The sequence below is a fragment of the Bos grunniens genome, chromosome 10 (genome assembly GCF_055505025.1).
Source record: "Bos grunniens cultivar Pamir isolate PY7600 chromosome 10, Bosgru_T2T1.0, whole genome shotgun sequence".
In the NCBI taxonomy this organism is placed as follows: Eukaryota; Metazoa; Chordata; class Mammalia; order Artiodactyla; family Bovidae; genus Bos; species Bos grunniens.
Window position 1 is genome coordinate 42,067,126 of NC_141174.1, and position 15,311 is coordinate 42,082,436.

The 15,311-nt window shown below is 39.2% G+C and overlaps 1 protein-coding gene across 2 annotated transcripts in view; it reads right to left on the reverse strand.

Annotated features, from left to right (window-relative positions):
• The window catches only part of SHC4 (SHC adaptor protein 4), a 138,518-nt gene that overhangs the window by 59,515 nt on the left and 63,692 nt on the right, over positions 1 to 15,311 (reverse strand). For both annotated transcript variants that reach the window (XM_086320795.1, XM_086320794.1), the window contains exon 3: positions 1,510 to 1,573. In XM_086320795.1, coding sequence (XP_086176921.1) covers positions 1,510 to 1,573 — 64 coding nt within the window. The remainder of the gene's footprint in view (positions 1 to 1,509; positions 1,574 to 15,311) is intronic.

A 15,311-nucleotide genomic window follows, 5' to 3' on the forward strand; every position in this document is an offset into this window, starting at 1 on the left:
CCTGGTGATCCAGTGGATAAGACTCCATGCTTCCAAAGCAAGGGGCATGTGTTTGATCCCTGGTCTGGGAACTAGGATCCCAAATGCCTTGTGGGATGGCCAAAAAAAAAAACAAATGAGACAGGGTGGTATGGTAATAGAGCACTAAGCTGAGACTAAAAACCTGGCTTTGACAGTTGGCACTGACCTTGATCATTCTAGTAACTCAAGGCAAGTCTCTTTGAGCCATACTTTAGAAGCTAGCAAAGTGAGAGGGTTTTTCCTGGGAGATCTCTAAAAATCCTTCCCCTCTTAAATAATCTACAGTTCTGTAACTGATATGGCTATCTTAAGAGCCTTTGACTCTCTCCTTTGGACTTCGAAGCAACTATTCTAGGTTTAATAACTTAATACATAATTGGCAGAGATGTATTAATACATCTTTTGTTACCCAAACATGATTGACCAGAGTGTTTCATTATTCAGTCACATAACAAATCACTGGCCACAGGCATTTGTTTCTGCAAAAACTCCTGGTCGGTAATGTGCTAATACAATAATACTAACTGCCATTATCATTGAAAGCTTATGTAACCCAGACACCATGTTAACCACTGTGATGTACACATCGCTTCATTTGATTCTTACCTAACTCTATAAAGTATGTGCTATTTTCTCCCATTTTATAGATGAGGAAGCCAAGGATCCAAAGGGTGAAATGACTTGTTCAAGGTCACACAGTTACTAGGGGCAGAGACAGGGTTTAAATCCAAGTCTAACATGGAGTCTTGTGCTTTCTTTCAGCATAAAAAGCTCCTTCTACCCATTTACTATCCTACTGCTACCAGCACCCATGTTTCCATTTGAAAATAGGCCATGGAGTCTTTTTTTTTATTATTTAAATTTATTCATTTTAATTGGAGGCTAATTGATTTACAATATTGTATTGGTTTTGCCATACATCAACATGAATCCGCCACGGGTGTACACGTGTTCCCCATCCAGAGCCCCCCTCCCACCTCCCTCCCAGTACCATCCCTCTGGGTCATCCCAGTGCACCAGCCCCAAGCATCCTGTATCCTGCATCGAACCTGGACTTAAAAGCCTAAAATGTTAAAATGCAGAATACATACATTATAAAATATTGAAATTGGAAGGTACCAAAACTGGTCATTTTGTCAACAACTTAACTTACAGAAACAAAAATGAAGTTTCTTACAGAGATGCGATGCCATGCTCAAAGGAAAGTAAAGACCCAGCCCTGCAACCAGATTTTTTCTAACTTGGAAAGACTCAGGTGCTTTCTCCACTCTGTCCCTCCAGGCATCACCATTTCAGACAATGTCTGGCAAGTCAGAAAATTTGAAGAAGAACAACTTTGAGTGCATCTCAGATAGCATGCCAACTAATCAAGGCTATTCTGGACCTTGGGTCATGTGGTGGAATGAACAAACAACTATTTCAATATTATATTTCTTTCCCATAGTTAGGGAAATATAAAACAAAAAGACCACACCATTATTTATTTACCTTTCGCTTTTTAATGGCTCCATTTGCCCCAGGGACAGCTTCACACAGGCGACTTATTGCTTCCCTATAGAACAGAAACCATATAAGGACTCAGCAAGCTATCAAGTACATAGTAAATGTTCAATAAACGTTAGCAAGTTGTTATGACCAAAATGTACACTCAGATGATGGTGAGTCTGACATAAAGGGCCTCCTCCACTCCACAGGAGAAAACTGAGCTTATTCTCACCACAGCTCAAACCCAAGAAGACCCAGCAACTAATACTGAAAAATTGCTTTATAATAAGGAGTCCTATATTCACCTTCATTGTCTCTTTCCCTTGGGTTTTCAAGGTTGGTTTTCAGCACTGTACTGTTGATTTCTAACCAAAAAGGATGGATGGGACTTTACTGTCTGGGAATATTTCACAGTGTTATCTTTAGCAAAATCCCCTGTGGTGTTGTGAATAAAAAGCTTCATAGCATCTCATCGCTAAAAACAATTAAATACAAAAGAATCCAACAGTAGAAGTTTAAAAGGATCGGGAGAGAATTAAACTTCAAGGTGGTCTCAAATGGAACCTTATTGACTAAGTTACTGCTACAAGCCATTGAGCTTTCATGTAATTTCACAGAAGAAAAGAAAATCAATAGCAAATTTCCTCCTTTGCTTATTTTTCTGTCCTTACTATATATTGCACTTCCTGAGAGAAAAGCACCACTAAAAGAGGTAGTTGCTCCTTAATGGAAGTGGTGAATGCACTGGCGCCCTCCTCTCCAGAAATGCAGTTGTAACTAAGAGCTTTTGTCTCTGGGACTCAGCATTCAGAACCACCCGAGCTTTCACTTGGTGTAATCTGAACCTTTGCCTGTGGCTTTCAACACACATATTAAACTTTTCACAAAGCAAAAGGAAATCTCTAAGCTCCTTCCGGATCCACTGGACATCATCATTAAATTAGCACACACACACATATTACTACAGTTTTTATATATATTAGATTTCATGAAAATATTTTCTATGTTTTGATTTTCAAAGGAAGGGAGATGCAGAGAAAGGAATGCAGATCCATTAAAAATAAATATGCATCAGATAGACAAAAAAAAGAGATCTATATATAGCTCTATACATGTAGTAGTGCAGAGCTATGTACTCAACATAATTATCTGCAACAAATGGATAAAGCAGCTTTTTGATTTAGCATATTTATTGTTTCTCCAGGATTCCAACCTTGTTCTCTGGAGTCAAACAAGACAACTTTGAGAGTTGGGCTCTTTTGTTTGCTTGGCTGGCTGATGGTTTGAGTTATCTTAATGTTAGTCAGTAATCGATGAGACACATCTAATTGATCTGAACCAGCCTACAGCGTTGCCTGAGTAACTAGACCTGCGCCCTTGTTGTTGGTATTTAACAAAGAGGGATTATGGGAAAGGTGTTCTTAGATCCTGTACTCCGTGAGAGCCAGCTGGGGTCCTTTGGTCTAAAAAGCTCCCTGTAAATGGGTTGAAATAAAAGTATAAACAAAAGTGGACACTGATGTTGCCAAGTATAATAGCAGTTATTATTAGAAGTAGTAACTTTTATAAGTTTTATGAAGTGCTTTCCCAGGCACTGTTTTCTTGATTCTTGTTCCAACTGTCAATAACATCTAACAAAATGTAAAGTTGTGAATTTGGATAAAGGGAATACTTTATAGGATGAGCAGCCCTCAAGAAGAGTTTGGAAGGGTGAGTTTGGAATTGGGAAAATTCAGACAGAAGGGAGAGCAGGTGTGAAGATACTCAAACATAAATAATTACAACACGTGGGGAGCTACAGTACTTTGATATTGCAGGACAAAGTGTAGTAGAAACAAGAATGAGTAAGAGCTAAGAGATGGGATTAGAGTCTGAAAACGTTTTCTGAATAAAGCCAGATAGTAAATATTTTAGACTTTGTTCTTTTTTTTTTTTAAACTTTACATAATTGTATTAGTTTTGCCAAATATCAAAATGAATCCGCCACAGGTATACATGTTGAACTCAGCCATTGGAACTTAACAGCAGCAGTAGACAACATGCAAACAGATGAACACAGCTGTGTTCCAATAACTTTATTTCTAAAAACAGTTAGCTGGCCATATTCAGCCAAGGACCATAATTTGCCAACTTCCTGATTAGATAATTCACCTGAAAGGGGTTAGAAATAATTCAGTTTTAAAAGCAGGAAAATGTTAACATTCAGTATAATTTTAGAACTAAAAATTGAAACAACTGTAAGATACTTGCTCCACTCTCATTAATTTCACAAACAGAAAGAAAATTACAAAGCCAGTATTGACAGAAAAAAGGGAATAATTCCACTTCAGGTATATTTATCCACCACTGGTGGCCTTACTTAGTATTAATATAAAAGATGACAAATGTCATAATATTTATCAGAGTTTTTGACAAGGAAGGAAGAATTTGTATTGAAACAGCACTGAGTAGTTATGTAAAAGAAACATTCATTTTAGAGTAAAAAAAATAACCCCAACAAAACAAATCAGCATAAATATTGCCACTTGCAATGTTAAATATTAGGACTGTAGAAATATGGAGGGAATCTACATAAATTAGTGGGAAAAAAGAACCTGGAATAGCATATGCACATTGGTAGCAGCTATATAAAATTAATTCTGTATAAACAGGGACATAGAAAAAAGCATTAAAGAGTAACTTGGCTTAGAGGGTTTTTTTATGTGTGTGATTTGCTGTTTCCTGTTTTTTATTCTATTGATGTTTAGATGTAAACAGTGTTTTGTTTTTCTTCATCGTTCAGTTGATTATAATCTTTTAAAATATTCAAAAGAACGCAAGTTAGTTCCTCAGCAGGAGTTTTGCTCCTGTATTGTGGAGATGTGAGGGCATGTCAACAATGTCCCTATGGAGTGACACAGCCTGTCTCTCTTTTGCCAACAACTGCAGAGGTCAGAGAGTGTTCATGTTACAGATAATAACAGACTTTTATTTCTCTTGTTCCCCTCCCAGCTTATCCTATAATGCCTCCATCTTTATAGCCACTAAGACCAGATTTTTCTTTTCAGTTTATTGGGTAGACTTGCTGATTTTCACTCTCCAAAGTTTCACAAAGAAAAAACTCTTGCCCAGATTTAGCAATGCTTTCACATTAGAAATCCCTATCTTTAGATTTCTAGCAAGGAGTTTAAGTTTTAATGAAGAGGCATCCTATTTATATGTCAGGTTCAGCACTAAGCACCTTATGGACATCAACTCATTTAGTCTTAATAATATTATTTCAAGGTAAGTATTTTATCCCCATTTTACAAATGAGGAAATTAAAGTTCAAAGAATTTTAATAACTGCCTCTAAATAATTCAGCAGATAGTGGGAGAGACAGAATTCAAATCCAAGTCTGACTTAGAAACCCAGACTCACCATTGGAGGCACCATATTGCCAGGTGCATGAAAAGGGGGTAGTTCTAGGCTTTAGGGACTGGGAGGAGAAGTATATGGTCCTTTCTCTGCTCGCTCCCCACATAGAAAGGGGTTCCTTGATGCAGTATGGCTGTGGTAACCCACCAAGGGAATGAGGCAAGGTGATGGCAGTCAGCTCTGGGGAAGGCTCATGAGGATGTCCCAGGCCCGTGCTGTCCCACCCTTTGCTTTCCATACACTGGCTTATTATCTCCTTAGGGATAACAACAGCATCCAGAGCCTGGCCCTCGGAGGAAGAACACACGTGTGTGCAAAGCACACTCACTCAGAACTTTAAAGTCAGCTGAGACACCAGATGCTTCACAGGTTCAGAAAATCTCTTAATATACAACTCAAAAGAAAAAAGCAGAAACTTGTGCTTATGAACTTGCTTTTACAAAATAGTTATACTGTACACCCACATCCATAGCATTAGTCACAATAGCTAAACCATGGAAACAACCCAAGTATCCATCGACAGATGAATGGATAAGCAAAATGTGGTACATATGTACAATGGAATATTATTCAGCCTTACAAAGAAAGGAAATTCTGACACATGCTACAACATGATGAATGTTGAGGACATTATGAAAAGTTAAATAAGACAGTCACAAATGCAGATACTGCATGACTCCACTTACTTGCAGTAGTCAAAATCATGCAAAGGAGAATGGTGATTGCCAGGGGCTGGGGAAGAACGGGGAGTTATTGTTTAATAGATACAGAGCTTTAGACTTACAAGAGGAAAAGAATTATTGGAATGGATGGTGATGATGGTTGTACATCAGTGTGAATGTACTTAATACCACTGAACTATACATTTTAAAATGGTAATCACGATGGTAAGTTTTATGTTATGTGATTTTATCATAATAGACAAAAAGAACTGCCAAAAATACAGTAATTAATTAATTTTTTTTTTTACTTTAGACTAAAGTGGAAGTGAGAAATAGAATTAACGGACTAGATCTGATAGACAGAGTGCCTGATGAACCATGGACAGAGGTTCGTGACATTGTACAGGAGGCAGGAATCAAGACCATCCCCAAGAAAAAGAAATGCAAAAAAGCAAAATGGATGTCTGAGGAGGCCTTACAAACAGCTGTGAAAAGAAGGGAAGCGAAAAGCAAAGGAGAAAAGGAAAGATATACCCATTCGAATGCAGAGTTCCAAAGAATAGCAAGGAGAGATAAGAAAGTCTTCCTCAATGATCAGTGCAAAGAAATAGAGGAAACAATAGAATGGGAAAAATTAGAGATCTCTTCAAGAAAATTAGAGATACCAAGGGAACATTTAATGCAAAGATGGGCTCAATACAGGACAGAAATGGTAGGGATCTAACAAAAGCAGACGATATTAAGAAGAGGTGGCAAGAACACACAGAAGAACTGTACAAAAAAGATCTTCACAACCCAGATAATCACGATGGTGTGATCACTCACCTAAAGCCAGACATCCTGGAATGTGAAGTCAAGTGGGCCTTAGGAAGCATCACTACCAACAAAGCTAGTGGAGGTAATAGAATTCCAATTGAGCTATTTCAAATCCTGGAAGATGATGCTGTAAAAGTGCTGCACTCAATATACCAGCAAATTTGAAAAACTCAGCAGTGGCCACAGGACTGGAAAAGGTCAGTTTTCATTCCAATCCCAAAGAAAGGCAATGCCAAACAATGCTCAAACTACCACACAACTGCACTCATCTCACACGCTAGTAAAGTAATGCTCAAAATTCTCCAAGCCAAACTTCAGCAATATGTGAACTATGAACTTCCAGATGTTCAAGCTGGTTTTAGAAAAGGCAGCGGAACAAGAGATCAAATTACCAACATCCAGTGGATCATCGAAAAAGCAAGAGAGTTCCAGAAAAACATCTATTTCTGCTTTATTGACTGTGCCAAAGCTTTTGACTGCGTGGATCACAATAAACTGTGGAAAATTCTGAAAGAGATGGGAATACCAGACCACCTGACCTGCCTCTTGAGAAACCTGAATGCAGGTCAGGACACAACAGTTAGAACTGGACATGTAGCAACAGACTGGTTACAACTAGAAAAAAGAGTACGTCAAGGCTATATACTGTCACCCTGCTTATTTAATTTATAGGCAGAGTACATCATGAGAAACACTGGGCTGGATGAAGCATAAGATGGAATCAAGATTGCCAGGAGAAATCTCAATAACCTCAGATATGCAGATGACACCACCCTTATGGCAGACAGTGAAAAAGAATTAAAGAGCCTCTTGATGAAAGTGAAAGAGGAGAGTGAAAAAGTTGGCTTAAAGCTCAACATTCAGAAAACTTAAGATCATAGTATCTGGTCCTATCACTCCATGGCAAATAGATGGGGAAACAGTGGAAACAGTGGCTGACTTTATTTTGGGGGGCTCCAAAATCACTGCAGGTGGTGATTGCAGCCATGAAATTAAAAGACGCTTACTCCTTGGAAGGAAAGTTATGAACAACCTAAACAGCATGTTAAAAAGCAGAGACATTACTTTGTCAACAAAGGTCCATCTAGTCAAGGCTATGGTTTTTCCAGTGGTCATGTATGGATGTGAGAGTTGGACTGTGAAGAAAGCTGAGTGCCAAAGAATTGATGCTTTTGAACTGTGGTGTTGGAGAAGATTCTTGAGAGTCCCTTGGACTGTGAGGAGATCCAACCAGTCCATCCTAAAGGAGATCAGTCCAGGGTGTTCATTGGTAGGACTGATTTTGAAGCTGCGATTCCAATACTTTGGCCACCTGATGCTAAGAGCTGACATTTGAAAAGACCTTGATGCTGGGAAAGATTGAGGGCAGTAAGAGAAGGGGACAACGGATGATGAGATGGTTGGATGGCATCACCGATCAATGGACATGGGTTTGGACATGGGACTCCAGGAGTTGGTGATGGACAGGGAGGCCTGGTGTGCTGCAGTTCATTTGTTTGCAAAGAGTTGGACACGACTGAGCGACTGAACTGAACTGAACTGAACTGAAAGAGGATCAATAGATCTCTCTCCAACAAAGGCCTATTTGCGCAAATACTCTTTTTAATTCTAATGGGTCCAATGCCCCAACTCTCGCCCCTCAGCATTACCCCTAGAAAACCATCTGTGGGCCTCTTGGGAACCCACAGATCTCAGGTTAAAAACCACTGCTTTAAACCACTCCAACTGTTTTCTTTGCTTACATCAGTATTAATGAATCTGAAACCCCAGTCAGAGAAAGCACATATGTGCTTGGTTTCCTTGCCTTTCTTCTCAAAGATCTTTTCTTCCCCTTAGACTGGGACCAAGAGATTAACTGTAACATTTTCAAGAACAAATAGTACTTTCAATGCTTTTTGGCGTTCTTGCCACACCCTGCAACCTAAAGCACTGACTTTACACATGCTGAGGAAAAAGAAAACAGAGATCCCGAGGCAGGGATTCCTCCCAAGATGACGGTGCCACCACCCAAGCTGCCCAAGCAGCCTGCATTTCTGCATAACCCCTTGGAAGCTGACAACCATGGGACACTCTCCAGCAAGCAAACATTCAGCAAACGTCCTCTCTTAGAGGAGCAGGACTTTTCAGAGTTTAAATGGCTAAAGATTTCCATCCTGGGAGCCTGTACTAGAAAGAGAGAGAGAGAGACCCAGAGAACCAACAGTGGTCACTTTGTTTATTGTTTTGCCACATGAGAGAGAAGGGGAGAAGCAGGCTGATGTAAGAGAATGAGAATGCAGTTGAAGATTTGCTTTTAAGCATATAAAATCCTGCCTACGCCATAAGACCGAAAAAAGATATTTTGTCTGTTTTAACAGAGCCCAAACGTCACCCAAACAAAGCTACCTTTCTTCATCAACCCCTGGCCGCTACAGTACTTAAGTTATAATTTTTCCATGTCTTTAACCCTTAAACAGTTAAGCTCCTCTGGAAGCAATGCTGCCCAATCATTGTGTATTTTTGTTTTTGTTTTTTTTTAATTTGGAAGGCAATATCCTAATCCAAGACAAAGTGGAGTGTTTAAGGGAGGGTGGGAGCCTGTGAGACAGATTGTTTCTAGTGAATGTCAAAATGCAGTTCTTCAGTAAATAGGAAAGCCAGAAAATGTGTCACATGAAACCAGGCAAATGGCCCAGGAAAGCAACTCTCCCCATCTCCACACACACACACACACACACACACACACACATACAGTTCCTTTTTGTCCAAACCAATAGAAATGAGAATAACTTTTATTCCCTGAAAGAGCCTTTCCAAAAAAAGAATTCAAAAATATGTAAGTAGAACAAAGTCACAGGGGATTTTCCCTTACTTTTCATTTCCAACATGAATCTTTAAATGAATCAGTTAATAATGTGCAGGGACAAGTTGTCACCTGAATGTCTCAAACCGCCTTCCTATTGATGAATGTGAGGATTGTAATTCAGACTCCACATCGTGTTAGTTTTATGTTGTTCCAATTGTTCTAGGGAAACTAGAACAATTTTTTGAAACCTTTACCTTCAGAACATCAAAGCTCAATGATCTATGTGTTCAATTTTGTTCAGCTTGGTGAAATTAAAGACCTCCAAGAATATATGCAAGCCTCAGACAGGACACTTTAGAACATGAGCCTGCCTCCGTGGCGATAAGCACACAATGAGTGCAGTCAATGGCCCTAGACCAGCAGAAAATGGAAAACTTCAAACTCCCTTTGTGTTACTATCAAGGGCATTGCCCATGCACTCTGGGACGGTTGATGCTGCCCATAAAATATATCCTTTCATTTTGGAAACAGGCACTTTGGGTCCCAGGATGGTCAAATCAAACCTTTTAGGAATGCCCACAGCATTTACTCTCACATGGACTTATCTCACCACTCTGTTCAACCTGAATTCTATTCAAAATCTGATTATAAAGTACATTTGCAATTCTACCCAGCCCAAGCCACCACAGAACACAGGTTGTTCTGTCTATTTTGTGATTCTGCCCTTTGGCTCCGATGCAAAGGTTAACCCATTAATTGTACTTTAATGAAGTTGAAAGACCATTCTGTCTCCACGGTAGCACCTCCCTTGCAAGTCTCCCCCCAGTAAACAGAAATGAAGTCCTGATCTTCTCCTATCCCCACAATGATTTCTCATAAAATGATCACATGTTTCAAAATGCAACGTGGCTTCTACACCTTCAAATACAAAATGAGATATGGGGTTGATTTCACACAAAACACACTGGAATTGGTAAATCCAAAAGACTGTCCTCCTTTACTTTGGAATAAACTAAAACCATTCTGTTTTAGACAAAATATTCTAAATTATTATTAAGGCATATCTTCTGAGGTTAAGAAGTATACTGATCATATAGTGTGGTCACTTAAGAATTTTTTTAATGAATTAAAAAAAAAAAAACAGATTCAACATAATCACCCACCTTTATTCATCATATTTCACTCCAAATGACGCTTATCTACTTCCAAAAATAGGCCTATCTTCATAAAAGGAAAATTTGGTGCCATTTAAGATACTTAATACAGTTTGCCATAAAGGTATGTATAATGTTGAGCAAGACAATAATGGGTAATATGAGTGTATAACTCCCACCACTGTTTAAAAAAAATAACTTTCAGTGTTTTATGGGCTATTTGGTATATACACTACAGATTTTATCTGGCAAGTCCAGTTTTCAAAAATGTGTGTGTGTGCCTCTAGAAGGAATCAGTAACTGGTCTAGCCAGTTGGGTCCACTGGTGGGACAACTTTGGCCTGCATATTAGCTAAGAATTCACTGAGATAACCATTTAGGTAAGTGGTTATCAAACTTTCAAGTTCTTAAAAATTAACTGGCTTGCTGGTTAAAAATGCAGATTCCTGGGACTGTTCTTGGGATTTTGATTTTATAGGTCTGCAGGTTAACAGCCTCCCCAGTGATTCTAAAGCAGATCAGCTCAAGGACCACACAGTAGACCAGAACTTCTACTTGAACGCACTGCACAGGGTGCCTGGTTCTGTGCTCTACAGCTTCACCCAGATGGCTGTGTTAGTGGACGTTAAGGAATTAGGTCACTTGCTCCAGGCAGCTATGATGGGGAAGGCTACGCACTTAATTATGTTCCATTTGGGGGGAAATCTGTATTCAATTTAGTCAGTCAATGTGCTAGGATAGATATTTAGTATAATCGTCTCCTCTCCCCTCTGTCCTCTTTATCTCTGCTCTTCTCACAGGAAAGGCTTTCATCAGAGGGTATCTGAAGACCCTGAATATCTTTGTTCCCATGATCCCCTGCACACATGGGTGGTGATAAGTGACCTGCATTCTGTCCCATATCTGGCAGCCTGGATGTTGAGAGGTCTAGACCATATGCCCCTCGAAATATATTCATGTTCTAGGCAGTGGTTTGCAACTGTGGCTGCACACTGGGGAAACACCGGGGAGCTTTAACAAATCCTGATGACTGGGTGTCATCTCCAGACATTCTGATTTAGTGGGTGAGGGTGGACTTGAGGATTGGGAGTTTTAAAAGCTCCCTCAAGTGTTTCCAATAGAGCTGAGTCAGATTGAGAACCTCTTCATAGCAGTAATCACCATGCCTTTTTTTGTCCAGGGCCAGAGAGTAAAAACTGCTAGGCTTTGTGAGCCATATAGACTGTCACAACAACACAACTCTGCCTATGCAGCTGAAAAAGCAGCCACCGACAACACGTAAGTGAATGGGCATGCTTGAGTGCCAAAAACACTTACGGACACAAATGTGAATTCCATATAACTTTCACAAGTCACAAAATATTTGTCTTTTGATCCCCCACCCCCAATCATTTTTAAAAAGTCAAAAACCATTCTTGGCTCAAAATATGGCAAAATCAAAATCAGATAGCAGGTGGTTTGCTGAGCCTTCTTCTGGAGCTAACCAGAAATGAATGTAAGAGGCCATGGGATCACAATCAGCTATTAGCTTGTATGTGGCAAAAAACCTATTAAAACACAACCTTTTAATCATCACAGACAGATTGTTTATACGTACTTGACCTTGGTCTAGCTCAGTATGTTGGTACAGGAAGCAGCTGGGTCTTAAAAGAGATGAGTTTTCTACTACATAAACACAAGGGTTATGGAACTGCTTTTACATACTGTTAATTATGACCTTCCACTCTTTGTCTCTCCTACCAGCATTCAATGACAGCAAAAGAGACACTGATGTATAGAACAGTCTTTTGGACTCTGTGGGAGAGGGAGAGGGTGGGATGATTTGGGAGAATGGCATTGAAACATGTATAATATCATATATGAAACGAGTTGCCAGTCCAGGTTCAATGCACAATACTGGATGCTTGGGGCTGGTGCACTGGGATGACCCAGAGGCATGGTATGGGGAGGGAGGAGGGAGGAGGGTCCAGGATGGGAAACACATGTATACCTGGGGCGGATTCATTTTGATATATGGCAAAACCAATACAATATTGTAAAGTTAAAAAATAAAATTAAATTAAAATATATTAAAAAAAAAAAAGAAAGGAGAGGGAAACCGAAATCCTTCTTCTTTTTGTATCAACTAAGTTTCATTAAGTGACATGATATCTTGTTCCTGATACAGAAGAAAGTGCTTGGGGGAGATACATAAATAAACAAAAGTGCAAAATTACTATAAATGTTAACAGGGGGAAAAGTGGAGGGTTCTAATTTATCTACAACTCCTCTATGATAATAAAAAAAAGGCTGGTTGAGTGGGCTCTGCAATCAACAGCCAGAATTCAAAATTTACCAGTCTCCTATAATCTCTGTGATATTGAACACATTTTTAAAGCTTTCTATGTCTCAGTTTCTTAAATTTATAAAGTGGGAATAAAGATAGTGCTTAGAACAATGCCTCAAAAATGTTATCCATAATTATTGCTTTATCCTTAAAATGTCTATCTGCTTTGAGAACTGGTTCTAAACTGCTTTTTACAATGTCTAGTACCCAACAGCACACTCTCTGGTTATAACTGGAATTATACAGAAAACATGTTGTGGAAGAGGCCCAATTATGTCTGTTATACATACAGCAACAGATGGTCCAAGTTTCTATAAAGGCAGAATGCCTACTTGATTTTCTTTAGATGCCTCCATGGCACCTAGTGGGCTGCCTTGGACATCCTGAATGTTCAGTATGTAAATGTTTAGACAGCTCTATGGCACTGAAACAAAGTATGATCCTTGTCCCCTTGTATAACCCAGATCCCCCTTCAGAACAGAAGTACTCATTACCCTGGTTGTGGGAATGTTCGCTGCTCATGTCTCACAGCTGAGTTCCTTCCCCAGAACTTGTCTCTCTTTTAGTTACCTTTTAGTTACCATAAACATGTCCCTCCCAAGAGGCATGACAAATGACGTGACATGACATGACAAATCAATATGGTGTTCAAAGGCCTGGTCTCCGCACCCAGGAGATATGCTGAGGGCTTTGTTGAGACAGCATCACTATTCAACACTGCCACCATGTCAGACCTGCAACCCTCACTCCCCTATGTGTTGATCTTAAGAATTCTCCCAGTATACCTTTTGCATTTAACTCTCCATCTCAGCATCTGTTTCTAGATCCATAAGTCCTGCTAATGAGCTGCTGCCAGAATTATGCTCCTTTACTTTGGCATAAACATTGAACTAGAAGATATCTTCCCTTTTTAAAAATTGGCATTGTCAGAGCTAATAGTGAACTATCCTTTTTTGTTCAAACATGCATGCACACTCACATTTTCCTAGAGGAGGTGCAGCTCTCATAAGCTCCAACTCATGTTTAAGTAAATGGGTCAGAACCTGCATTTGCTCCATTAGGCATTTCACAGTTTTCCTAAGGAGAATCCTGATAAGAAATGGAACAAATCTGACTGGCAAAGGGAGAGACTGCCAACTGTCTAGCATTTCCTTTGACCACAAAGCCTTCTTTTTATCAAAGAAAAGTCAGGTTGAGATTACTTTTTAATGAATTTTTAGTGCTTTCCATATAGCTCACTTCCTAAAAGCAACTGCATCTTTGATTTTTCTGGATATATGGTATCTTGAATCCAGGCCAAATTCCATACACTAGGCTTCCAGGGAGAACCTCAATGCCCAAAGATGATGGATGATGGAGCCCTTGTGATTGACTGCCCCACTAAAAAAGGATAGAGACTCAATCCCTTCTTAGCCAGACACACTCTGAGGCCCACGCTAAGCTTTCTCAGGAGGCTCCTATGCAACCGCAGTACTGGTGTTTCTAAGAGCAATGGTACAAAGGCCTATTCTACTTGCATTGTTAAATGATTCAGACCAGGAAATGACCAGTGTATCCATCAAAATCAAAATTAGAAACCCAGTTTCTTGGTCCTAGAGACATTTGCACAGAATATACTGGAATATGCTTGGGGTATTACAAACATTCAGTACTGACTTTTAAAGGAAACCAAAAAGGGCCAAAAAGGGAGATACCAGAATACATTCTCAACTGGCTCTGCACAGTAAAGAAGGCTTGAGGGAAAAAAAATCACCGGAAAAAGTTATTTCATTCAGCAATTGAAGCTAAAAATACTGAGGTCGTCCCCAAATGCATACACTTTAACATTCATGCATTTTAAGCTCTAAATTAATCTGTTTCTCCTCAAACACTTGAGGCGATCCACTGAAATCCATACTTAGATATGGACAGATAGCTAACTAGTCTCACTTAGATCAGGTGAAGTGTGTATACTGCCTGTTAGAGGAAGAGTGCATATGTGTTCACATGATAATATATGCACATCTGTAAGTTTCTGTAGATTCATATGGATAAATTAGCAGGTTCTGATTTCAGCTGCATCATGTTTTTAGAAACAATTTCATAGAGTGGATCATATTTTCCATGGAAAAAACATTTTAATTGGAAGTTTCATTCCTGACAAAGGATTTCTCAACAAATCAAATATAGATACTATAAAGAGAATTAACAAAACTAATCACCATTTTATAAACCTCTACAAATACGTAAAACACTAGAATAATGCCCTGCATCCCATAAAAACTGCATAAAATACACAATACCTACACATGTAGCCTCAATGTTTCTTGAAATACACAAACACTGCATCGACATACAGGTCAATTGAATTGTGTTCCAAAATTAATAACATTTCGATTAACAATTCAGAAAACCTTAAATTTTAGTGGAGCATTTGGGGGATGATTTAAATATGTCCAATCTTTTTTTTTAAGGTATTCAAAGAAAGTGATCTATTGTCTTCTTTTCCCTTTGAGGTAGGAATCTATTTTTTACTGCATTTACTACTGGCATTTTACAAGCTACTTTTTCCTCCTCCCAGTAATCGCCCTTCCCAATATACGAGAGCTGGAGAAGGGCATGGCAATCCACTCCATACTCTTGCTTGGAGAATTCCATGGGCAGAGAGGCCAGGCAGGTTGCAGTCT